Source organism: Pteropus vampyrus, unplaced genomic scaffold, assembly GCF_000151845.1.
Source record: "Pteropus vampyrus isolate Shadow unplaced genomic scaffold, Pvam_2.0 Scaffold2, whole genome shotgun sequence".
NCBI lineage: Eukaryota > Metazoa > Chordata > Mammalia > Chiroptera > Pteropodidae > Pteropus > Pteropus vampyrus.
The window spans coordinates 27,484,585-27,512,331 of NW_011888783.1; the positions used below are offsets into that span (position 1 = coordinate 27,484,585).

Here is a 27,747-nt window from a genome sequence, read left to right on the forward strand (position 1 = left end):
TTATTATACTCTCCAATGCTAATATGCTGAAGGCACTCTAAAGTAAATCCCAAAGAATGTTGAGCCAGCATTTCCACCAGCTTCATATTATGGATACTTTAGGTAGTACAGGGTAGAGTATAATGAGGTAAGGGAGCTCAAAGGATAGAGGCACTGAGTGCCTCTGGCTAGGACAAACATGGATTGGATTTTGAGGAATGAACAGGATTTCATCAGCTTAAAATTTATAGAAGGAGGACATTCCATGCAGAGGAAACAGTTAAAGCAAAATGTGGAAGTGGTGAAAGTATGACACACACAATTAGACTAGAAAGGTATGTTAATGCCTACTCGAAAAATAATTTAAATATCAAAATTAAGTGTTTAGGCTTTATAAAGTTGGCATTGATGGAGGAGACACTAAAGCTTTTGACCAAAGAGCTAACATAATAAAATTATATTTAGGTTAAGATATATTGAGAATTGGATAGTGTTGTAGCCGCCAGCCCCCGAAAGACACACAGACCACCAGAAATCAGTGAGTTATAGGAAACATGCTCTTTATTCAGCCAGCTGGGTCTGCCAGGAGTACGCAGACCCCAAATTAAGCAGCCCCGAAATGTAGAGTTACAGGGTTTTTAAGCCCTAAATCCCATTCCTCATTCTGTCTTAAACACAAAGGTCTATTTTTCTCCTATTCACTACCTGTCAACTCACAGGTCAGGTGTGCAAGCAGGGGTACAGAAGCAGAAAGCTTATTGTTAGAATGTTATGTTCCCATGGGTGATAACCTATGTTCCCATGGGCGATAGCCTATGTTCCCATGGGCGATAGCCAAGCAGTAATTTTCCAGCCAGCACATTCCCCACTGGCCTTAGCAGAAAATCAAATCCTTGATTCTTCATGTGGAATTTGCTCATAGCCTCTATTATGTAATACTAAAAGTTTAATAGAATTAATTCTCTTCCTTATATATGCAAACAAGAAATCGAGGAAACATGGGCCAAAAGTTAAGAAGAAGAGGAGGAGGATTAAAGGTCCAGCTATAGCAGATAGAAGGGTTGTTAGCCATGGGGACCAATTGAATATCCTATGAAACCAGTTATCTGATTCTAGTCTTTGTTTTTCCCTGGCGTCTAAATTTCTCTCCACTAGTCGTAAGCGCTCTCTAATTACTCCAGAATTATTAGCATAGAAGCAACAGGTTTTACCTAGAGCCATACATAATCCATCTTGTTCTAAGAAAAATAAATCTAAACCTCTTCTATTTTGGAGGACTACTTCTGCTAGTGAATCGACTTGAAGTTCTAGCCTGCTAAGCTCAGTTAAGTTTAAGGGAGTGCCTACCCCCACATAGTAAGGGGGTTTTGGGGTTTAGGCACAACCAACAATCTTGTCCTATGCTTGGGGTGGTCTTATTTAAGACCTTGTGTATTGTTGTTAGCAAAGTTATTAATGTTCCTTCTGATTTTGGTTGTGGCTGGTTGAATGCCTGGGCTAAAGAGATAAAAAGGAAGAAACAAAGGGTTATACTTATGTATGCTTGAGTCTTAGTCTTAAGGGCCCATCTTCCTGAGCGGTCCACTCTCGTGATGCCTTCACATGGGAGTGATGAATCCATGATGGGATGCCGTCTACTTTAACTGCAGTGGGTGTTGTCAGGTAGACAGTGAATGGTCCTTTCCATTTGGGTTCTAGTCCCTGGAAGTGAACTTCCGGATCCACACAGAGTCCCCAGGCTGAAATTGATGGGGAAGTCTGTCCCCTGGGGCTGAGTGGGCAGCATGAACCCAGACCAAATCTCCTTCTGTACACTTTGAAGGGCTTGTAAAGACTTAAGTAAGACAAGGTTAGGTAGTTCTGCCTTTTTCTCATCTTCTATTCTAGGTACTAAAGGTGGGGGGTTTTCCAAAGAAAATATCAAATGGGGTGAATCCATTAATATATGGCATACACCTGGCTGGAGAAGAGCAAAGGGGAGAAGTTCTACCCAGGTCCCACCAGTTTCTAATCCTAACTTGACTAATGTCTCTTTTAGGGTCCGATTCATTTGCTCTACTCGGCTCGAACTTTTGAGGCCGGTAGGCGCAGTGGAGTTTCTATTGCAAATTTAGGTAGCTAGCCAATTGTTGTGATACCTTTGCTACAATGGCTGGCCCGTTATCCAACCCTACAGTTCCAGGGAGACCAAATCGAGGGAGGATTTCTTGTAGTAGTAGTTTCTTAGTAACTACTAAGGCAGTCTCTTTCCTGGTAGGGAAGGCTTCTACCCATCCTGAATATGTGTCTCTAAAAACAAGTAAATATTTGTAGCCCCTCATAGTCGGGGTTATCTCAATGAAATCTACATCCCAGTGGTCCCCTGGATAAGTTCCTCTTTCCTTATGCCTAGGTTCTTCTATCGTCCCCTTCTTTGGATTAATTTGGGCACAAGCCGGGCATTGTGAGGCAATCTCCTCTGCAGTTCTTCTCCCTTCTAACAAGTGAAAGTAGAGGTCTAAAGCTTGGAGCATCTTAGTTCGCTCTAGGTGTGTGGTCTGGTGTAGTTGGTGGAGGAGAGAGTCCTTCCAAGGGCCGTGAGAGCCCGATTTTTCCATCTGGGGTTGTCCACCACCCCCGTTTGGTTCCTAGTGGCTCCCTTATCTTGAAAATATATGTTCTCTTCCGCCGTATAGGTCGGAGACGGAGGCAGTTCTGGGTAAGGGACAACAGTCAGTAGATAAGGTGGGGGCCTCACTGGCCTTATGGCCGCTGTTCTTGTCTCTGCATTGGCTCGTCGGTTTCCCTTAGCCTCAGAACTATTGCCTTTTTGATGCCCCTTACAAAGAACAATAGCAAGAGTCTTAGGCATCTATATGGCTTCAAGTAAGGCTAAGATCTCCCCCTTGTTCTTGATGTCCTTCCCAGCTGAAGTCAGAAGGCCTCTTTCCTTGTAGATGGCTCCATGTACATGTGCAGTGGCAAAGGCGTATCGGCTGTCAGTGTATATTGTGACTGCCTTATCCTTTTCCCATCTTAGTGCCTCAGTGAGGGCAATGAGTTCTGCCTTTTGAGCAGAAGTCCTATGGGGAAGAGCCTGTGACCAGACGGTGCCAGTTAGAGTTACGACCACTGCCCCAGCATTCCTCCTTCCTTCCTGCATGAAGCTGCTACTCTCTGTGAACAGAACTTCATCGGCCTCAGGCAGAGGGGCGTCTTTGAGGTCTGGCCCCGAGGAACACACAGTGTCAGTGAAATCTGTGCAGTCATGAACAGGGATCTCGGGGTCTGGGTCTGGCAACAGACTGGCTGGGTTGATGACAGTAGCTTGGGATTTTAGCCATACCTTTGGGGTCATCCAGTGCTTCCCTGTTGTTGAACACCCTCTGGGCTATCTCAGCAAGTTGGGACAGGTTCATCCCTGCAAAACCTTCTAATTTTTGCAATTTACACCAGATACCAGGGGCTGCCTGAGTACCAAAGGCTATATTAATTGCCTGCTGGTTCTCAGGGGCCTTAGGATCAATGGGGGTGTATACCCAGTACGCCTCATTCAAGAAGTGCTCCACGGGATTCCTAAGGTCCTTGTATAACTTCAGTTACCTTAGAAAGGTTAGTTGGCTGACGAGCAGCCATCCTAATTCCCCCAATTAGAATCTGGTGGTACCGATCTAATGCTGTTCTCCCTGCCTGAGAATTGTGTCCCTAGTCTGGGCGGGTGGAGGGAAATTCCTCCTCAATCTGTTCCCCTGCTTCCTCAACTCTCCTCCCTCCCGCAGCTATCTTTTGTGTTTCAGTCCGAATCCCTCCGCGTTCTTCCTCCGTGAAGGGGGTAATTAAAAGCTGTTGGCAATCGTCCCAGGTGAGGCAGTGAGTCCGAAAGACATTTTCTAAGAGTCCTATTAATGCCTGGGGTTTCTCAGAGAAAGGCGGATTCTGTGCCTGCCAGTTGTACAGGTCATTAGTCGAGAAAGGCAGGTAAACCATAAAGGGCCTGTCTATGTGATGCCCCTAGGGTGGTGCTTCTCACAAGGGGAGGATGGCCGGGGTGGTGGTATTGGCTGATGCCCCGCCCAGAGTGGGAGCCAGAGGCCCATAGGGGTTACCTGCCTGCGACTGAGGAGGTGAGGTGGTGCTATTTGGCCTCTGTTGTCCTGGATTTTAGGGTAGGGGAAGGTCACTCTCCTCCGGTGGAGATTGGAGGACTGAGGGACTGGGCTATCTTGGAGATTCAGTCGCTGCATGTTTCGGGGGGCCCACAACTAAGACTCGCGCCCCTAGAGAAAGAGCACACCGGCAGAGCCAAGGAGGGCGTGTCTGAACAAGGTTTAACCATTAACTGATGTAGGGAAACTGATCGGGATGTCCCGAGTCTCCCATGACAATCTTCCAAACATTGCTCATTAAACCCCTGTCAAAAGAACCCTCCGGAGACTAGTTTACATCAAAAGACAGCCACTCAACTTTACACAATGTTTTCAGTCTGCCTGGAGAAAACTTTATGCCATAGTCAGCTCCTTCTACAAATCCTTCTTTGAAATGTCGCAGGAGACAACCCAAGGGTGTCTTCTGTGAACTCAGGCTTCTCCCTATTCCTTGCACAGAAAACATAAAACAGACACTCAGACAAGAACAGTCAGACACTCAAACAAGAACAATTACTGGGGTGTAGGTGGACCCAGAGAAGTCCGTCACCTACAACCTAGACAAGAGACCAGAGACAATAAACAGAACCCGACAACAAGGCACAGGAGGCGGTGTCCCGCGGCCTGGCCATGGTCTGGGAGATATGACTGTGTCCAGTCTCTCCACAGACCCCCACTGACTGGTCAACAGAAACAGGAAGGTACCTTTTATCCAGACACTGAGGCCTCAGAGAGTCCAGATTCCCTTTGGGACCAGGAACAAAGAGCATGTCCTAAAGGTTGCGTCCTTGACGATTGTACTGACCCGTCACAGCATTCAAGGGCCCTGGAACGTCTCAGGTTGGCCACCCCTTTGAATCCGTAACAAGGACAGCAACCGCTTCGGAGGCCGGTCCGGTCTTCGATCCCAGGGCCACTCCCTGAGATCTCACTGGGGCCTCCAAATGTTGTAGCCGCCAGCCCCCTGAAAGACACATGGACCACCAGAAATCAGTGAGTTATAGGAAACATGCTCTTTATTCAGCCAGCTGGGTCTGCCAGGGATACGCAGACCCCAAATTAAGCAGCCCCGAAGTGTAGAGGTACAGAGTTTTTAAGCCCTAAATCCCATTCCTCATTCTGTCTTAAACACAAAGGTCTATTTTTCTCCTATTCACTACCTGTCAACTCACAGGTCAGGTGTGCAAGCGGGGGTACAGAAGCAGAAAGCTTATTGTTAGAATGTTATGTTCTCATGGGCGATAGCCTATGTTCCCATGGGCGATAGCCTATGTTCCCATGGGCGATAGCCAAGCAGTAATTTTCCAGCCAGCACAATAGGAAGAAATGATGGCATACCTTAAATTTGAGCAATATCTTAATGAAAGAATCTAAAAGACATAGTAATCTGGCTGACTTGGAAAAAAGAAAGATGAATTTAGTGTTTCAAGCTTGGATTATTGAAAAAATGGGAGCAATAGTAAAGAAAGGTGGACAGTCAAGAAGCATATATCCTAAGGGAGAAAGGCTAATTGAATTTTAATTATGTCTAGCCAAGGTTCAGCAACCAGCTAGTCATCACTGCCACTACTTTCATAGCACTTGTATATCATGATTTAAGTTTGTGTATAAGTAGCTGTTGTCAAATAGTGAATGTAAATAAAATTAATCTTTGTTCTTATGGTGCATTGTTATGTTTCAACAGGAACAATATAAACAGACATTCCCAGCGCAGTCAAAGAAACAAGAGTCATCTAAGAGCCTGAAGAAGGTTATTGCAGCTTTGTCAAATCCAAAAGGAACCTCTAGTTCACCAGCACATCCAAAACAAACATTAGAAAACAGCCGCCCTAATCCATTCTTGACAAATGCACTTTTAGGTAATCACCAACCAAATGGAGTTATTCAAAGTGTCATTCAAGAAGCTCCTCTAGCGCTTACGACCAAAACTAAAATGCAGAGTAAGATTAATGAAAACATTGCTACTGCAAGTAGCACCCCTTTTCCCTCACCTGTAAATTTGAGTACAAGTGGGAGAAGGACCCCTGGCAATCAGACAACTGTAATGCCCTCTGCCCCCCCCATACTGCATAGTCAAGGGAAGGAAAAAGCAGTTAGCAATAATGTAAACACAGTAAAAACACAACATCACTCTCATCCTACAAAATCTTTAGTAGAACAGTTTAGAGGAACAGATTCAGACATTCCCAGTAGTAAAGATTCTGAAGATTCAAATGAGGATGAAGAAGAAGAAGATGAGGAAGACGATGAGGAAGACGATGAAGATGATGAATCTGATGACAGCCAATCAGGTTATTTTTTATTTTAAAATTTTAAGTATTTCTCTAACAGCAATGTGAACCAAAACATTTTAAAGAGGTTCTTAATTCACGGACTTATAATCATTGTCATTCACTGTTTCACCCAGCTATGTTTGTTTCTGTAATGACCTGGTAAAATTCAGGGGTAACTAAAATTGGAAATCCTAAATTAAATTCTTAGCTTTGTTATTCATTTAACATTAAACAAATAATAACTTTAAAGTGAATGTAAATGATGCATGAATTAAGAAATAATTTTACAAATTTGCTTAATTTTTAATTTATGGCTGCTCATTTGTCCTTTTTTCCGTCTTTTCTGCTACTTGTTAAAATATGTCACTAGATACTTTGAACGAAGGTAAATTGTAGTCATTCATTTAGCAAGTACCAAAAACCTGAATCCCTATGAATGTCTATTAGCAACATAGAATTTATTTAATAACATATAGGTTACCTCCTGATTTTATTTTGATTCACTTTCCAGTTTATTTTGTTGTTGTTGCTAACTTCTTTTTACTCTTCTTCCCCATAAGCCTTCTTCTTATTCAACGGAAGATTGAAAACATAAAACACACAATAACTTAAATTTTAAAAACAAATATGAAATGCATATTATAAAAGTTTTTGGATTTGGTACTGGTCAGACACAAATCCAATTGTAACTTTTTTAGCTGCCAATCTGAATAGGAAAATATAGTCAGTTATACAGTTTAAAGTGTATGTATATAAGGTAAAAAGCTCCTTGCTCAGAGTAAGAACAAATTTTCCTGATGACATTTTTTCCTAGTGGTCCCATAAACACAACTTTGCATGATAGAAACTGAATATCAATATTAACAATTTTCAAAGGCAATTTTTATAATGAACTTTAATGTTGGCAGATAATACTACACAAAACACAATTCCACAAAACCTGTCATTCTGGAAACCATTAAGATAGCAGTACAAATATCAGTCCTATGTTTACCAAGTTTCATCCAAGAATAGACTTTATATATCGGTAGGAGTAGAGGCATTTGTAGGACTACATGGCTAGAACAAACTTTAATTATTAAATCATTAAATTATCCCACACAATTATCTGTGTAATCTTGTCTTCTGTGAAGCCTGAGAAGCCTGGTGAAGTCTTATGTCTAATCTACATAGAACAACTGCAGCCAAAAAAGCCAAGAATCTTCCCCAGAAAGTTTTCTTTTCTCTCAAAGTCCAAATGAAAGGATGATGAAGTCCCAGTCTTCTCTTCCTTAGTGTACTACTTAAGCTATTGGAATCTATTTATTTAAATAATTAATTCTGTTCCCTCTGTACTTTAGTTTCTCCATTAAATTAATTGATTTGAAGCCACCAAGCAGAATTCATCATGTGAATAGTGTCATATGAGAAGAACTGTTTCATGATTAGAATTTTGAGTGAAATGGATATTTTTAATGAAGAAGTTTGAGGATTTATAGCCTGTATACATGGTACTCAAATAGCTTATAAGATAGTAGATTTTACATTTACTCTTCAGGAAGGTTATTCATTTCAATTCTCATTCACAGATGCTGATTCTTGAACTATTCCATTTAGATACAAATTGCAAACTGTTGGTGATTATCCAGTTATAATATACAAATGCTTCTTTTACTTCCCAGAATCAGATAGTAATTCAGAATCAGATACAGAAGGATCAGAAGAAGATGATGATGATGATAAAGACCAAGATGAATCAGATAGTGATACTGAAGGAGAGAAAACTTCAATGAAACTGAATAAAACAACTTCCTCTGTCAAAAGCCCTTCCATCAGTCTCACAGCTCACTCAACACCTCGTAACCTCCACATAGCAAAAGCCCCAGGCTCTGCTCCTGCTGCCCTATGTTCTGAATCCCAGTCACCTGCTTTTCTTGGCACACCTTCTTCCACACTTACTTCAAGTCCACACTCTGGTACCTACACTTTATTTTTATTATTGTAAAGTAGAAGGCAAACCATAGCAAGAATTCTTGTTTATACAGTGTTCTGAGGATGATCTCATTGGAATCAGGTGTTATAGCTAGATCTTAGGTTGGCTAAGCAAGGTCGGCATGTATTTTCAAAGGAATGACCCATTACCACTTTTATTCTCTGTGCTTCCAGTTTAAGAACCTGCTTGATGACAGCTCTCGATTTTGAATACTTTCTTGCTTCTGTGTTTAGTTTATGCTTCTAGAATTTTGTATTTGATGGACAGTGGATTTTTTTATACTTTATACAAATGAGCTCACTTGGTTACTTAAGACAGCGGTCCCCAACCTTTTTGGCACCAGGGACCAGTGCTCCTATGAGAATCTAATGCCTGATGATCTGAGGTGGAGCTGAGGCGGCTGGGGAGCAGCTGCAAATACAGATGAAGCTTCACTCGCTCTCCTGCTGCTCACCTCCTGCTGTGTGGCCCTGGTTTCTAACAGGCCACAGACCTGTACCAATCCACAGCCCGGGGCTTGGGGACCCTTGATATAAGATACAATTGCATATCTGCCCATGACATAGCCAATGCCATTTATATTAGTGAGTAGCAATATTATTCCATTAACATGCCACATCTCTTTTTCTTTTTGACCTTTTATAAACTTCTAGAGGTCTTCACTAAAAGTTTTTACATTAATATTCCAAAATTACTCTATTTTCATTTCAATAGTTAAGAAAATAGAGAGGTATATAGTGAAATACTGTGTTGTTTTACTTATTTTACTCTTTTCTTGGAAATTTCTAGTTTTGCTTTCATTTGCCACAGCCAGTATAATATCCTACTAATTTAAAATGTATGTATTAATATTTATATTTGTGAAACTCAGTCATTGTCTACAAAAAATTTTACATATAATCCAATTCCTTTGTACTTTGTAGTGTTTTTGACTGTGAATTTATACAAACATAGATGTTATATCTTTAAATGTATAAGCTTGCTGTTGAAACTTTTCAACATCTTAAAAATCATTTTCAAAGAAAACTACATAGTTTTCTGAAACCTCTATTGATTATTCCCCTCCTCCTTCTTTAGCCACTTTTTAAATAACAAAATGAAAGGAAAACTATGTATTTTTACCTTGCATTATATTTTCCTTAAAGAGAAGGACTAGTTTTCTTCTGTCATGCAGACCAATGAAAAAAGAAATCCTCTATACAATATGTTTTGTTGAAAACCATCTTAAAATAATGTGTAATTGCAGACTAATGATCCAAGTCATTTTGTATCAGTGGTAATTAAAGAAAAGTTTCAAAACTATAAAAAAGTTATCATCTATGTAAACTAGTCTTTTTGTTAACTGGTTGAATTTTTTTGAAGGCACTTCCAAAAGAAGGAGAGTAACAGATGAACGTGAACTGCGTATTCCTTTGGAATATGGGTATGCAAAATAAGATTCCCATTTTTGCTTTTTCCCCCACATATTTATGCATGTTTGATTTCTCATTCTCTACTATTAATAAAAGAAGTGAATATATTGCATAGGAACAAGGGGCAAAGAAGTTGATATATCAGAAAACTGAAATTAAGGCTAACTGCTGTGTTTAGGTATGGCAGAGCTGGGATGAGATCATGCAGCCAGGTATGAATATGACTGAAAAAGAAGCAAGAGCAAATCATTTGGCAAAAGGCAGAGACAGTTAAGAGTGTCAGAGTTTTTGTGAAGATAGAATTAAAGAACAGGAAGAGCCACTGTGGGCAAAACTAAGGGACTTGACCATAACTTGGCTAATAAAATGGTTGAATTGGAACTGAGAAGTTTCACAAGAGTAGAGAGTTAGGTTTATTTTACTCTTCTCACTTAAAACTTTTCATATATAGAAAAAAAAATCAGTACACATTGACACATGTTATTGAATATGTCTCAATACCAAGGTAATCCTATTATGGTTTATAAAAAATTTAACAGTTTAATATTTGTAATGTGAGTTTTTGATTAATTTTTAATTGAATTACTTAGCTAAAAATTGAGATAATTTTAATAGTAAACATACCTGAGTTGTATAATCAGGGGTTTATATTTGTTTTCTTTGTATTTTTCATATTTATTAAAGAGCATGTATTCTTAAAATTTCTTCTTTTTTTAGTTTTTAGAAGTTTTCTTAAATTAAGTATGTTATAACCCTCATTTCTGTTGTGTGTAGCTGGCAGAGAGAGACAAGAATAAGAAACTTTGGAGGGCGCCTTCAAGGAGAAGTAGCATATTATGCTCCATGTGGAAAGAAACTTAGGCAGTACCCTGAAGTAATAAAGGTACATACTTTTCACCAAATAATACACATTTGGTGCCTATTACGCATGCTTATTTAAAAAAAAAAAGTTCACTCCTTTCTCAGATAAAGTTCCTTGATGCAAAATATTTTCTGTATCGGACTAATGTATTTAACCTAAATTGATCTCCATAGCCCCTTGATAGAATATGCAAAACATTAGTGTCCTGAAGATAGCTATACATCAAAGCTGGGTTGTAATTATTAAAACCTGAAGTGGAAAAATATGTGATTTTTTCAGTATCTCAGCAGAAATGGAATAATGGATATCTCAAGGGACAATTTCAGCTTCAGTGCAAAAATAAGAGTGGGTGACTTCTATGAAGCCAGAGATGGACCGCAGGTATCCACTTTTTAAAAAGTACAGTCTTTGAACCAAAAAATAGTACCATAACATAAATGAATTAAATTTCACTACACTCTGGTACATTGCCTTTTGTTAGTTAATTTGTATAGCTATACATATACCTTTGTGGTAAGCACTCACTGAGGCCTCAATTTACTATTTCACTAACAAGGAACATTGACATAATAGATGTCTTTTCAAATTTTTTAAGTAAACATTTTCCTGTTTATTAATTCTGTCAATAATTTTACAGTTCATACAGGTGTAAAAGTATCTGCATGTTCACGTGAAATATAGGAAAGCATTAGTTCCCTAAAAGGTAAACAGGTTTTTAAAAATGAATTTTAATAGGAAAAACATGTTATGAGTCAGACCAAAAGAAGACAAATATGCCTTAGTTTTTTGGAAAGATCTCGTCATTTGATTATGACATGCTACTTTGATTATGACATGCATTTGCACAAGTTGGTACTTTGGGGAGAGGTGTGGATTTCCTTAATATTAGGTAAGTGAAATTTCTGCTTTTTGCAGAAATTAAATTTTTAAATTGATTTTACACACTTCTGAAAATATCACCACAGCTCCCTTTGAGCTTGAACGTTGAATATACAACCTCATTAATCAGAACAAAGAACTCTCCATGGAGACCTCATTTCCTATATTTTTCCTTTAATGCCTTTGTTTCTTACTTGGATTCAGCCGAATCTGCTTATTTTCCTCTTAACTTTATCAACTCCATTGATAGAGGTCCTAGTTAAGGAGTGAGAAGACTTAGATTCTTATTAATCCACGAAATAGTTCTGTGATTTCAAACAACAACAGAAGAATGCCCCCTTTCCCTCAATTTCTTTATCTGCAAAATAGAGACAATAATTATTTTACTTCAGTTTCATAGGATTATAGTGAGGTTAAAATGAGATCATATGCATGAAACATTTTAAAAGGTTGAAAAGCTCAGCCAGCTGAAGTTGATATTTCCTGATTGAACCTTTCTTCCTTTTGGCCTATTATAACACAAAGAATTTATTTTTCTGGTAATTAATATTTTCTGTTGTGAATAGGCAGACTTTTCCATCCTATCTTACCCTCTAATTTTATAGTTATAGAAATAGAAAAGACATTCTTCATTCTGCAAGAGGTTTATTTTGAGAGTTCCAAAGATTAAAGGAATTTTCCAAGATCACACAGCCTCAGCCAGGCAGGACAGGATTAGAACTAGATGTTTCTGACAATATTCTTTTGCATTCACCATATAACCTATTTTCTATTGTTGTCCATGACTTTTTAAGGAACAAGTTATATCCAGATCTACTTGTTTCTTTACTAGTCATTCTAAAAATGCCAAAATGTATTTATCTGAAGTTTAACTCTATGAAAATACATTCTAGGGTTTTTTTCTATTTTTATTTTTATTTTTTGAACTTAAAAAAATGTTTAACTTAGAGCTAACTCTGTCACCAAACAAATTCTCAGAATTTTAGAACCACAGTGTTACCTTACCCATTCTATGTACACTGGAACAGTTTTTTAGTCACAACACATATTAGAAAGCCATAATAATTTTACTTACAAATTCTTCTCATTTTTTAATCATTTGGTTTATGTTATCAAATCCTTGTCTTATTTATGCCAAAGATATCTTTATGTTTTAAGATCAATAGAGTTTTATTCTGAGAGGAAAGCCAATTGCTGTTCAATACATAAAGGATTTTTAGTTTTACACCAGTGATAATTAGACTTAATCTCCAAAGCCTCATTAGGCAGAACAGAATGTTCTTTGACATCCATTCACTTTTTATTACACATAATCAGTGTTTTCCAAACGTATATTGTCTTGTTGAGAGATCAATTCCAATCAAGGAAGTATGATGAATTACTAAATCCAGAATACGTTAAGCTACCAACATTTCAGCAGACAACTGAGGAAAATATTAGCAATTTGAGAGTATTTTTCTCAGTTACAAAAATTTAGTTGGATTTATTTTAGGATACTTTTAGAGAACAACAATAAAGGTAAGTAATCAAAAAAATTTTTAGTTAATTATAGGTGCCTATGGTTGTAGAGCCATATGTACTTCCATATATGGTATGACAATATGTATAAGCATATAGTTAACTAGAAATGTATATAATAGTCTGTGAAAATGAACAAAGATTATATATTTTTGTTAGAGTAACTATGATGTGTAGTAATTTTGACTGGCTTAAATTTTGTAGAAGATATAAAAAATAGTTTGGGACTAATATACTGTTATCATGCCGTGATCTATATGTGTTTACATGTCTGTCTTTAAACAAGTTGTACAAATGGCACAGTGGAGATATATATTTAAAAACAAAACTATATATATTAAAAGACTGGAAGGAATGTGTCAATTTTAATGATAGATGTAATGATTGGTGGTGCAGTGGATCATTTTTTTTCTTTCTACATTCTTGCATGTTTCATATTGTCTAAAATTTGTTTGTATTACATATATAATGTGAATAACAATTTCCTCTTAAGAAAAGGAAATACTTCTACCCCTTATAATCAAGTAAAGCCAATCATTCAGTTTTCCAAATGTATGGAGATTGTATATAATGATTTTAAATGTTACTGCTACAGTTTTCCAAGCTTCATATATCTTTTTTGGGTGTCTGATAGCAAATGAAATGCTGTATTTGCAGATCCATTAGTATTCTTAATCAGTTTCTTAATAAAACATTTGCATTAGAAAGTATATTTTCCCCATCATATTATTTTTCCTCTTATAACTTAGCAAAAAAGCCCCACCAATATTAGTTCTATAAGTTCTAATTTTGTTTAAAGCATTTCAAAAATTGCAACAGTGATATTTCAGAACTATATTTTACAAATGAAATTTAAGAGATGATAATTTCCACAGTAGGGAACCATAGTTATTTTATATAAGGTAATCATTTTTGACTCAGTATATTTCTGAGCTTAAGATAGTGATCATACATATATTTATGAACAGGAAAAATTTGTTGAAAATACTGACTATTAGTACAGTAACATTAGAGTTATGAGAGCTCATATTTATTGAAATTTAAATTTATCAACTACAGGACAATAATCTAATAATTACCTTTAAAAATAATAAGAGAAGCCCTTAATTCAAGTAAATAGGCAAGGTTGACCCAAGAAATAGGGGGAGCGTGGCTTTAATCTATTCATTATCAATATTATTTATTTCAGTCTACAAATGTGATAAGAGATTTTGTAGAATTAGCTACTTGTCAATATCTAGCGATACTTAGATATTAAACACTTCCTACCAGCTTCTATAGAAACCATGATTTTAGGGATGATAGACTTCATGGAACAAAATGAACTATAACACTATAAGTCCATGTTATACTGGCTAGCTACCTTCTAAGGAATTTCTGTTAACTATTTTAGCCAGTGAAACTCCTTTGAAAATGGTGTAAGATTTCTTACAGACTTCTTCATCACATTACAGAGAACTTGTTGAACCTAATTTTTATTATAGTTTTCATTTTATTTTGTTTTTGAGTATCAGAATAATAGAAAGTAAGGTTGAGCTAGACAGATTTTGGTAAATATAGCATTGTTTTTAATTAATGTAAATATGATACTTAGGTAAAAAGGTAGTCACATTTTTATTAGGAATATATGAAGGCTTCAAAATTGTTAATGACAAAGTTTATCTTGAAATATATGATAATCTACTTTGAAAAGCATTTTTGTGTGTCTGTGAATTGTAGAGAACAAAACATTTAAGCATAAATATAACAATTAAGTTTATTTTTTTTCAACCAGGAAGTTCACAAGCATAGAGTAATGGGTATCCATTGTGTTCGGGCTAGAAAAGCAAAGAAAAGGAAAGATACAAAGAAAAAACAAGTTAAAAGTCACCTAGAAAATGTTGCTTTCTCTATTTGAGAAGAATTTTTTTTAAAAAGATATCTTTTTAATGGCCTAAGTCTTCCTGAAAAGAGCCTCTTAGTCATTTAATCAATAAATATTTGTGGCAAATACTTACTATGCCAGGCTTTTTTTTTTTTTTTTCCCAAATAAATTTTCCCTAAAGGCATATTCCATGAAGAAAATTGTGAACACATTTCACTACAGAAATGGACTTGAAAGCTTGGCTCTGAGGAAAAATTCGTGTTCATACACAAACTGAAGAGTACAAAAGAAATAGAAGTTATGATAACTGGCTTAGAGAAGGTCATTGTTTGGGGAAGATAAAACACTATGCATAATTTCCAGCTAAAATCAGAGTTTCGTTAAAAGGAATAAAGACTTCACAATAAAGTAGGTAACACACAGTCTCTGGCAAGATTGTAATGCTGGTAATTATTTCAAATAAGTAAAGAACAAAAGATTGAGAGTCAACAACCAGGGTTCTAATTCTACTCTGCTGTTAACTGTCACACCTAATGCAACATAGCTGTGGGCACACAGGGCCTCTGAGAACATGAAAGATTACTACCAGAAATCTAAAAATCTGGAAATTTATGTCACTAATCTACCAGGTAGGATTTTTGATGGCTAAGCCTATTCTAGGAGGCCAAATGTATGAATCCAAGTGTAGAACTAAGGAGGTATTTGAAAGTCATGACTCTTAGAAGGTAACCTAGTGTGAATAACTGGAAAGCACAGTCAGCATCATGGAAACAGTTGTACCAAACCACATCTTTCTCAACTGTTTTTAATAGTTGACACCCATATTTCAGCCTAAATAACTGTTCTTACTGTTTCACATCTTTAAAGTGCTATTTAGTATATGTTAATAAACAATATGGTTAGAATAAATTAAGGATCCCTAATGCTGTAAAGTTTATGGTATATAAAAGCTCTCACTGCTTACCTCTGGTGCCATAAAGTAGCTAAAAATGGGTATAATACTACGCTATAAGGAAATACAACAAAATTTTTATTTTTCTTATGGTATTAACTTTAATGTTTCTTAAAATATGAAATGTCAAGTTCTGTCAGAAATATTTGATGCCCTTGCTTTGTTTGTGCCCTGAGATTTTTCTTAGATTCCTAGCAGAGTAATTCTGTATTCTCTGTTACTTTGAAAAACTGATGCCTACTTTTCTAGGCCTTAATTCCCTCCTCCATAATGTGAAATATATATATTACAGGAGGTCTTTAAGATCAATTCCCTTTCAGGTAAGACATTCTAAAACTTTTTAAAATAAACTATTAGGAAATTAAGGAATCTGAAAGCATACTTTCAAAGAGAAAGGTAGTGAAAAAAAGTGACCGTTCACTTGAGCCATGGTTAAATTTCAGAAAATTATTTAGCCGAAAACTATTTGGTAAATGATCAATTCACTGAATGACTAACAAACCTAAAATTGTCAGGCCAAATACCATAACCCATATTTAAAACACTGACCACAGCTATTTTACTGGGATAGATATGGGTCCCAATCTAGAAAAATATGAGATAATTTTATCCATTCACTTACATAACATCGAGCATTCGAGAACTAGACATCTCCAATGTTAACATGGGAAACTGACACTTAGTGGCCTGGGACTACAAATCCAAGGTGAAATTGCTGCAGCAAGGTCTTGGTAATACTTAAACTTAAAAAAAATATATTTAGTAACTTGGCAAATAGATCATTAAGTGAATTGGCTTTTGGCGAACTGGTGTACTTCATTTACTTATATACTGCTTTCTCACCTAAATAAATCTACCTACAAGTCTATAAAATCAAATAAAATGGGAACAATGAAAGAAAAATAAAGACAAGTTAGTATATAAAACTGAAGCTGGAATAAGACTTGAGAACACATCCCAATTAAGACCTAAACATGTTGCTGGTAAAACATAAATTTACTTTAGCTTTCAGTGAAACCTAGGAAACCCAATTAATTAAACAATTCAGTATCTATAAGATAAGGTGAAAACAGACCAATTGCTCATGAGACATTCAATCATACTTTGCAGTATTATTTATGAAGAATAATACAAATGTTGAAACAATATCATTTTTAAATTGAATTTTATAATATCTTTTTTGAATTTCTGAATATAGAAAACATTTAAAAATTCATTTAAAATAAATGTTTTTTTAAAGCTTTATTTAGCTTTTAAAGCATAGAAGACTGAGAGCAATAAATTTATTTGCTAATTTTCTCAAGTATTTCTCCATCTTGTATCTTAACTTTGTTCAGAAGAAAATGTCGCTACCATTTATTTCCCTTTTCCATGTTGCTTAGAGACCTGCTACTCCAGACTTTTTTAATCTCCATTCAGGCTTTTCTCCTTCACACCCTGGCAGTCCTCTCTACAAAAAAGACGAATGTATTCACTTTCCCTTGCAGCTCTAATTCTCAGGTCCTAATCCAGACCACCATGATTGCTTAAGTGGACAGTTGAGACAACTTTCTGTCTCAGCCTCTAAACTCTTTCCCAAATTCATTGCTACTCAGGGTAAATCACTTGCATTAGAAGAGCCTGAATCACCTGCTTTAGAATAGCCTGAGCCTGAGGTCCTCGTTAAAAATTTTGGTGTTATCGAGGAGAGGACTCTTACCTAGTTTATTTACTTTTAGAGAATGCTATACCTTGTATTGCCAAGGTTCCTCAACAAATGTTTAAGTAGTGGAGACTGTTTTTATAATATATTACAGTCTTATAGTTTACTTTTATAATGCTTTCCAGTATACAGTATGTAGTATGCTTATATAATCTATTTACCTAATTTATTTTATTTAATCTTCTGAAATTAAATATAAAGTCTCTTTTCCCTTTCTCTTCATAGTATTTATAGAAGTGAATGTGTTATTGCTAAAAAATTAAATTAGTAACTCTTGAAATGGAATTATAATGGTATAATAGACTTAATCTGTTATTACCCTCCATAGTGTTGATCACCTATTTCCTTTTTTTATCCATATCTTTAAATCTTGGTGAAGAAAGATTACTTTCAGAAACAATTTGCTATTTTAGTCTTAGAAATTAAGAAAAAAAATTAATGAACTAACTATTTTGGTGCATAATTTCTGATTGACAAAAATCTTATAGCATATGAATCAAGTGATGTAAATTATATTTGCTTTTCCTGAAGAAAAGTTTATTGAGAAAAATACTTCATTTTTTTCTTACCCGTAATTATTTTGTCTACTCAGTGAATTGAAGCTGTAAGTGTAAGCTTCTGATTTCCCTAACAATCCATTTCTCATTTTCTAAAATCCAGGAGTCAGAAGACATTAGATGTAGCTCAACATATGCAATTCCCTTAGAAAGTATTTACTTTATAAATGCCAGGAGCAAAATGTAGTTGATAATGTCACTACCATTTCTCTGGTAAGTTTTGGGCCCCAATTATTCTGTTCCTTTTTTGACACAGGTATGTTTTCCTCAATGAACAAAAACATAACTACATAAAAATTATAATTGGATAAAAAAAGATAAATTGAATGAACCCTTTAAATCTTGGCTAAAAGTTAATTTTATTATTAATAAGATAGTTTAAAACTGAACACAAATTCCTTTGCAGACTCTTTTTATTAGTCTCTCTTTTCTACTCCAAGTGCCACAAATGTCACTTTTATATTTTTCAATTTATATGATGCATGCTGCCTTGGTGCCTAAGAGTGTAATAGAAAAATGAAAACCTAAACTAATCAAAAGCTGCTCGTACTGGTGAACATAAAATTGTTTTGATGTCTTCCTTCTTAGTGGTTTATGGCGTAAAAAGGCAGTTAATTACAACTATTGTTCCTATTGACTTCATTTGAAATCTCAGCAAAAAAAAATTCTTATTTTCAATAGAATTAACTTTCAAAATTATTTTTAACATGGGAATTACTGAAAAGAATTAGTATAGTTAAATTATTTTTAACATATAGATATGGACTATTTGCATTAATTTTTTTGTGACACAATTCTGTCTTGACATAATCTTGGCAGTGCTTTCATGGCTGAAAATTTTGATCAGTTACTTATCAGGTATAAGAACATCTTTGTAACGCCAGTAAAGTGCATGTAGTGGTTAAGAGAACAGGTTTCAGAGTGACACAGTCTTAGGTTCAAATCATGGTTCTGTTCCTTATCGCCTCTATTCCTCAGGACATTATTTAACCCCACTAGGCTTGGATTCCCTCAAGTGTACTGTAGAGACAACAAAAACCACTATATTAGATAGAACTGTTGTTGTTAAGATTAAAGTGTATAATATATTCAAAATGTTTGGAATAAAGTGCAGTGCTTGGAATGGTGGGTTGTAGTTATCCTCGGTTACAGTTGCAGGAGTAGTGTTTGTATTTTTAGTACCCATTAAATGAGATATTCATAGTCTCCTTGCTCCAGGTTAGGAATAATGGCATAAAATTTAACTCAAGAATTTTGATTGGTTTTGGTTGCAGAATTGCTCACAGTGGTACAAGCTGAATTTCTAGTTTGAGATTCTTTTAAGAAAAAAGCACATTTAAAAATTTTTCTTAACTTTAACACTATAAGAATTCTCTTTTTAAAAAAGACATAAGAAATAAGAAAACACTTATTTAGAAGGATTATTTTAAAAGGATGCTCTTCCGGTATATGAACATATTACTTTGGGTCTATTACCATAATGAAAGTAGTATAAGAATGTATTTGTTTTGGTTGACATATGGAGGATAATGAACACCAGACTCAAATTGTGTCTATGCACTGAGCAGGATTAGTCTTATAACACACCAGCATTATACTGTTGTATATATTTCTGTTAGGAAATTTACAATGAGAAATCTCAAATAGATACAGAAGTAGACAATAATATACACCATGTACCCATCATCAGCTTTAGAAATTATCATATGGCCAGAATTGTTTTACATACACCCCCATCTGCTTCTCCTTCCATAATTTGTTGAAGGAAACCTTATATGTCTTGTTTCATCTGTAAATATTTCAATTTATACCTCTTAAAGATATAGTTGTTTTCTACAAGTGTGCCATAATACCATTATCATGCTTGAAAACGATAATTTTTTGATATCTCCAAATATCAGTTATTGTTCAAATGTTCAGTTGTCCCACAATTATCATAATTTTCTGAACAGTTTGTCTATTTGAATCTATATCTAGATAAGGTCCACACATTGAGATTGTTTAATACATCTTTTAAGATTCCTTTAATCCTCCCACAGTCTATTTACTTCTTGAAACTTATTTGTTGAAACAAATGGGTAATTTGTAGAATTTGCCACAGACTGGATTTTGCTATGTAGTTTAACATACACTTCTCACTCTATTTTCCTATGAAGTTATAGTAAATAAGTCTAGAGGCTTAATCATATCTAGTTTAGATATTTTGGTGGTGCAAGACTAATTTATAGGAGACAGAGAGAACTTCTATCAGGAAGCTAATGTCTATCAGATTGTCTCTCTTCGGTGATTGGCAACCATTCCAGTTCAATGCTTAGATTCATTAATTCATCAGATATTGCAAAATGCTAATATTCTCTTACATTTCTTCTTGATTTATTAGTTATAATATTTCTATAAAGAGAAATTTTCATCTATTATTTGAATAACCTAATGTTTGGCTGAACTGATAACCCATGAGAATAATCTATAGGGTTGACATCACAAAAACTAATATTTTCAAATATCTGCCAATTTTATGGTGATTAAGGTATAAATCTCTCTTTATATGTTTATGGATACAAATGTAATTCTCTCTGTGTATTTAAAGTTGAAGTCATTAAATAAGAATACCAAAGATAGCCAAAGGCCATGAACAATTATAAATTTAGTTAAAAGATAGAATTCCTAAAGTTTGTACCAGCTATATAAATTTTTTTAAATATCTGTAAATTTACCTAAAATTTTCTGACATGTTGATCACTTGTGTTTATTTTGTTTGTCATATATTGTTTTTCTAAATGTTAATTAAAAGGGAATGCAGTGGTGTCTTTTGAAAGAAGAGGATGTCATTCCTCGCATCAGAGCGATGGAAGGTCGTAGAGGAAGACCACCAAATCCAGAAAGGCAGCGAGCAAGAGAGGAATCCAGGATGAGACGTCGGAAGGGTCGACCTCCAAATGTGGGCAGTGCTGAATTTCTAGATAATACAGATGCCAAATTGCTAAGAAAACTGCAAGCTCAAGGTAAGAAACAATTTGACGCTGCAATTATCATCCTAGAATGTATGTGTTTCTTATATTTCTGACTTATAAATGACTGACAATGCTCTCAATTTCTAAAAAGTAGATATTTGTGTTAAAATAAAAATGAGAAACTAAGGAGTCCCACTGGTAACTGGAGTTCTTTGGTTAGGTAAGCTCCTTTTAAGAGCCGTACTCATAACACATCATACCCTGTGTGTTTAGAATTACAGTGGTGGGCGATAAGCTTTTAAGGTCACACAGAGAGGGAATCAGCTAGGACTTGGCACACACCTTAAGATTGTGCCAACCTTCTGGAAATTCTCATTTTAACAGTTCTCGATTCCTTGAGGTGGTACAAGGGAATAATTCCAAAATATGTGGATCTGTGGAGTAAATTTTCAGTCAGAGAACTCCAATTACTGGTAAGTAACCCCAGTCTGTTAGTTTGGAGTCTTTTGTAATCTGGATATATTACATACATTTTCAGAGTGCTCAACTAATAGATTTAAATCAAAATGTATTTATTTTAAGATCAATAAAAAGAATTACTCATTAAGCACAAAGTGCTCATAATTACTTCACATGTGTTTATAAATTAAAATTATACATAAATCATCAACAAGAAGTTTCCCTACTATGTCTGACACAGAGAAAGCTGACTAAAATAAAATAGTTCTTTTACAAGTTTGAGTTAAAAAAGGAGAAGCCTCTTAAGGCTGTCTGAAAAAATATCAATATATGTGTTCATTTCATATATCATAGAATCTGAGATGCCATAGTCTGTACAATGCACCTTTATTTTAAGATGAACCACTAAGAAAGAAAAGTGTTACCAGTTGTCAGACACATTCTGATTTTAGACATGCCTAAAGATATATCCTAGAATAAAAAAAAATGTGGTGAGTCCAAAATAACCCTAACTATCTTTGCCATTTAAGCAGACAAGTAATTTCTTAAACTATGAGATTTTTTTAAAATTAATATTTCAAACTTTAGTTATAACAGATAATATTTTAGCAACTTTAAACCAAATAAATAAAAAGATACTAGAAGCAGTTTATTCCTTAGTGTTGGTGAATTTTCTACATCTCTTATGAGAAGATATTGGGAGCAGTTTATCCTTCAGTGCCCAAGTGAATTTTCTAGGTCTCAAACTCATTCTCCTTTCTCCATAGTCTACCAAATATCTTTAAAACACTTCTTCACAGCTCCTACTGGTTATAATATAAATTTTTAATGATTAATCAATATTGTGTTTCTTGCTAAAGTGAAAAGATATGAGTTGAGATTTTTAATTATTTTTGACCTAAGGATTTAAAAATAAAAATAACTGTGTACTTGTGTGGGGCTTGAAAGTGACAGATATGTTCATACACAAATACACATGCACATACCTTTATATATTATAAAGTTCTTTTTTATAGGCTAAATTTCTATTAACATAAATTTAGGTTGGAACAAAGGTCCATACTCAAGTCACATTTGCTAGGAAACATTTTTTTAAACCACTTAACACATATTTACATTTTAAGATATATGTAGGTCTTTATAGCAGTATACAGTGAAAGCTTTCAATTCTGAATGTTAAATATGTATCTGGTAGTATAGATGAGAACAGCATTCTTCTGGTATATTATTATCAGAGGTTGCTGACGCTGTGGGCCAGTTTATAGATTTTTATTTCCCGGAGTAGTTAGTGAACAAAAGATCCTTTTTATGTAGCTCAGTAATTTTTGATGATGCTTATAACCTCCTAATATTGAAAATTATTGAAAGATTAGAGATATACTTTAGTATTAGCTTTTCTTTCATCTTTCACTACCACTTCCAGTTTACTAGATAAAATTAGACCATTTTACATCCCCTCTCTTTTTTAAATCTTGATAATAGAAAATCAGCTATAGTAACCGACTACACTTCAGCTGTTACAAGGATATAGGTTTAAGTTCTTACCTAAAATCTCAGGGTGCTAACTTTGGGAGGTGAACACACAGTGTAAATATATATATGCCTTACTGTTAAATTGTACAGGTGAAACTTACTGGATTTCGTTAACCAATGTCACCATAAAAAATAAATTAATTAATTGATTAAAAAAATAAAAATCTCAGGGTGTTCAAAGGTTTTCAGAAGTAGTAGCATATAATGTGGAGTCAGAAAGACCTGGGTTATATCTTGGCTCCATTATTTAATTTCCACGAGCCTTAGTTATTTCATTTGTAAGCTGGCCACAATTTTGCCAATCTTATAAGTTTTTTATGCTAATTAAATAAAAGATTATGTAAATTTAATACAACAGTTCAATAAATAGTAGAAATTATTAGTAGATCTCAAGTGATTCAGGTGTTACCCAATTATATTCATTACTGATGATTATAATGTATAGGTTTCTTAAAACTCCTATGCTATTAAGTTTAAAACAATGTCTAAAATAAAGTGGTATTTTCTGAAATTATTTAATGAGTGATATTATGATACACTACTTTTATAGTTAGAAGTATTCTGACCAAGTTTACTAACAGAGAAGACATGATGTTACATGCTTTAAGTATCAGTTACCTATTGTCACAAGAATGCTGGGAAACAACCATCTACAAAACCTCAGTGGTGTACATCACTAAGCATTAATTGCTTATGTAGATGGAATCAACAGGAGGTAAGTTAGGCAGCTCTGTTGGCTTGGCTGAGCTTATTCCCATGTGTGAAGTGAACGGGCTCCATGTATCTCAAGCCCCAGCAGCCTAGCCCAAACATGTTCTCGTAGTAAAGGGCAAGGCACAGGAGTACAAGTAGAATGCCAGCACACTTTGAAACTTACCTTGCATCACAACTACTAACATCCTTTTTGGCCAAAGACCACATAGCTGAACTCAGATTCAAGGGACAAGAAAATATATTCCACCTCTTGATGAGAGGAGCTTCAAAATCACATTGCTAATGACACGGATAGAGGGAGGAATGAAGAACTGGGACCATTAATTATGTCGATTTATCCCAATCATACACTTGTCCTTAAAAATTGTGAGAACTAAGTTTTCCTTTAAACTCATTGACATTCGATACTCTTTTTATTAAGATTTAGTCCCTCTCTTTCATAAATGAAAATTTTACTATATTCAGCAACTACAACGTATATATGGCTGATTGAAGTATTAAGTTTAGGGGGCTTTGTATTTGTTTTATTTTGGGTTTTTAAAAATGTATGCATATATATTTTTTAAGACCAAAGCTAAATCACGTTTTTACAGATTCGCAGCTACTTTCATACTAAGTGGTGATTACATGAAATGTAAAAAAAAAAAAAATGCACTTATATTAGTCTCTGTGATAAGAATTAAGGGAAACATTATTCTGGGTAGTTGTGTCATATTTGATGAAATAGTTTGGCAGTTTCTAGGGGAAATGAACATGACATTATCTGCCATACTGTTCTCCTACTTGGTATCTAACCTTGTGCAATTTTCTTAAAAATTATGTCCTTCATGATGATACCAGTTTCACACAGTTCTTAGGTTGTTTTTAGATTAGCAGTTAATGTAAAGTTGTTAGTTATATTTCTTGAAATTTTGTGTTTTTCAGAAATAGCCAGGCAAGCAGCACAGATAAAACTTTTGAGAAAACTTCAAAAGCAGGAGCAAGCTCGGGCTGCCAAAGAAGCTAAAAAACAACAAGGTGGGTGATTTAAATGGTAACATAAACTTGAAGAATAAGTATTGGGAATTTATAAAAGGCTCTTTTCTTCATTCCTTTTCTGATGATATCTGTGCTTTGAATTTTCATCATAGCAATAATGGCTGCTGAGGAGAAGCGAAAGCAAAAAGAACAGATAAAGATTATGAAACAACAGGTATGTTTAAACATTGGAACTGATTTTTCCAACATAGGTGTTACTTGGGGGATCTATTTGTATGTGTAACATTTACATTATTTTTATTTTGATTTCCGAAACAGCTGTTTCACATTAATGTTATGTATACTATTTAGAAAGTTTTCATTTTTTCATTCGTTAAAATTCACCTAATTTTTAAACCAAGCCTTCTACTTCCAAGTTTTTAAAGAAATGATTACTAAACATAAATTTGTGTAAGCGCTTTTAATACCCCTATGGACTTTGAATATAAGTTGACATCTTGAACAACTATCAAACTTTTAAAAGCTTGTTGTTCTAAAACATGTAAAATACTGGTAAAAAATGAAATTTATGTTATATAGGATAAGATTTGCCCCCATTGCTTCTGAATGCTTTCCGTTAAAAATTCAATTAAAAGTTACCATTGCAAAAAAATGAAGAAAGCATTATTTCAGCCTATCTAGTGTTTTAATGTATATTTATAATATAATAGTTTTCAAAATTAAGTATCAGTAGATGAAGTGATGTTTAAATTCTTATAGGTAAAGCATTACATGATAAGATGTCAACTTTATTTAAGATGGGAATATGTGAACTACTCTACCTCCACATATTCACATGACATTAAAGCAGAAAGGAAATTGGAGAAAGTACTATTCTTTAAAAAATTTTAAACAGTATGTAATTATTTCTGAGTAGGAAGTGAAGTCAATTGTGTTATTATATAAGTAGCTATTAAATAAATGGCTCTGGCTGGATTTTATGTGGTATCTCTATAAGGTTCCTTCCAACATTGACTAAAGCAGTATAATTAGAGTTGATAAAGAGTTGAGATTCATAATTTAGATAGTCCGGAATATGGGCTCTACTAGTTAAGGATTTTGTGACCTTAGATGAATTACTTGACTTCTAAGTAATTTCCTCCATTGTAAAAGAGAATAACTGTATTATCTGAAGATTAAATGAAACGATAAATGTAAAGTGCCTACCACAGTGACTGGCACAAAGCAAACACTCATTTTTTTAAAGGATAGATGTAAAACACCAAACTGTATGGTATACTTTTACAGTTATTTAGTCAATTGTAAACTTGAATTTCTTCCTTAGTTTGTTAATTGTCACTGCTAAAGACACTATGGAGTTGTCTTACAAATATGTATCCTAATGAATGCCTCTATTAAAATATAAATATTTTACTGCATATTACATATATATGTGAAAATAAGTGCATATCTCATTTTAAAGTGAACTACTAGTGTTTCTGTTATACTTTTGTTGTAGCTTCTCCTATTTCCTAATGGCTAGACACTCATCAGATTTCCTCAGCACTTTAAATTTAGCTTTGTTATCATGAAGTCTTGAAATCCTACAACCTATGCATACATAGTCTTTGCAGCTCATTGAAAAAGCACTGGGGTCTCAAGGTTCCAGAAACTTTAATACAAATGAGAAGATCTTAGATACTCACCAAGATATTTATCTGAGACTAGTTTCAAAATACCAACTGACTTATTCCTTACTGCCAACAAAATCAAGTATAGCATAAATCTACTCACATAGTCAGTTACATATTGCCTATTTTAAAGTCAGCGTTAGATGTAGAATAAAATAAGAGCACGTGTTCCTCATCTTCTGGGTTATTTTTTTCACCTGGTAGGCCAAAAATATCACCAGACAGTCCTCAGGGCAAATTTCTGAAAGCTGGCGGCAGCAGTATTATGAAGCAGAAGGAGCAAAGGCATTGGACGTGGCTCTGTACTTGTTTGACTTTAGGCGAAATATTTACTCTTTAGGAACTTCAATTTTCTCTTGGTTAAAAAGATAATTCCAACTTCTATGTTGTTGGGGTTTTTTGTTTTTTGTTTTTTTGATCAATAAGAAATTTTATGTGAAGTATCAGTTCAGTGGTTGGGTACTCACTAATTATAATAATTTATAAATAATATTTCTCCATGCTAATGTTAATGGCAGCACCACCAAATATACGGACATGTTCATAAATCACTTGGACAGTTAAGGTAAAGCTCTAGACTGAGTGTACTCAGCCTGAGTACACTCTATATCTATGTTGCATAAGAGAACAATGAATGACTATTGCAAACATGAGGACATACCACCTTATAACCTAATGATTGACAAAAGCAGACAAATTAAATCAAGAGTATGCTCTACTTAGGTCCCAAGTTCTAATCTATATAAATACTTTAACTACGGATCAAGTACAGCCTTCTCTAAGACTTGAAAATGAAACAAAAGATACACTCGGGTTTTTAATTTTGGCAAGCTGTAATTAATATTCAAAACCAATGTAGGATCACCAATAGCAAATTCATAGAATGAGATCAGTCCTCTAAAATAAGAACAGTAATGCCAGAAGTCTCATTATCCTGTGTTAGACCCCTATAGGGAATTAATAACATTAGTATACAAAAGAGAAATGTTTAAAAATGTATTAAACTATAACTTCAAAGGGTAAACTAGCATCTGGTAATTGGAGCAGGTATTATATATACAGCAGTATAAAACGTGTTGGCTCTGGAAATCCTGGGACAAATGCAATTGCAAGTAGGAAAATTTGTGTGTCTTTTTAAAAACTATGTATGTATTCTTACTACTGCCTCTTTGTGATTTCAGAGGGGTTTATGAACATGAAATTGTTAACAATGTACTTACAGCATATGAGATAATTTTTTAAAATAAAAATATAAAGTTCTTAGGAAAATTTCAGTGACCTCTGAATTCCAAAACAATAACTAATATATTAAATTTAAACAATGTGACTACCAATTATAACATATGAA

General features: G+C 34.6%; 1 protein-coding gene across 21 annotated transcripts in view; it reads left to right on the plus strand.

Annotated features, from left to right (window-relative positions):
- BAZ2B (bromodomain adjacent to zinc finger domain 2B) overlaps positions 1–27,747 on the plus strand; it is a 292,747-nt gene that overhangs the window by 203,310 nt on the left and 61,690 nt on the right. For 12 of the 21 annotated variants that reach the window (XM_011358820.2, XM_011358863.2, XM_011358829.2 and 9 more), the window contains 8 exons: positions 5,788–6,394; positions 8,038–8,331; positions 9,711–9,771; positions 10,535–10,643; positions 10,902–11,003; positions 20,886–21,096; positions 24,676–24,768; positions 24,882–24,943. In XM_011358820.2, coding sequence (XP_011357122.1) covers positions 5,788–6,394; positions 8,038–8,331; positions 9,711–9,771; positions 10,535–10,643; positions 10,902–11,003; positions 20,886–21,096; positions 24,676–24,768; positions 24,882–24,943 — 1,539 coding nt within the window. The remainder of the gene's footprint in view (positions 1–5,787; positions 6,395–8,037; positions 8,332–9,710; positions 9,772–10,534; positions 10,644–10,901; positions 11,004–20,885; positions 21,097–24,675; positions 24,769–24,881; positions 24,944–27,747) is intronic. The other 9 variants (XM_011358855.2, XM_011358871.2, XM_023529914.1 and 6 more) reach the window with 3 other exon arrangements.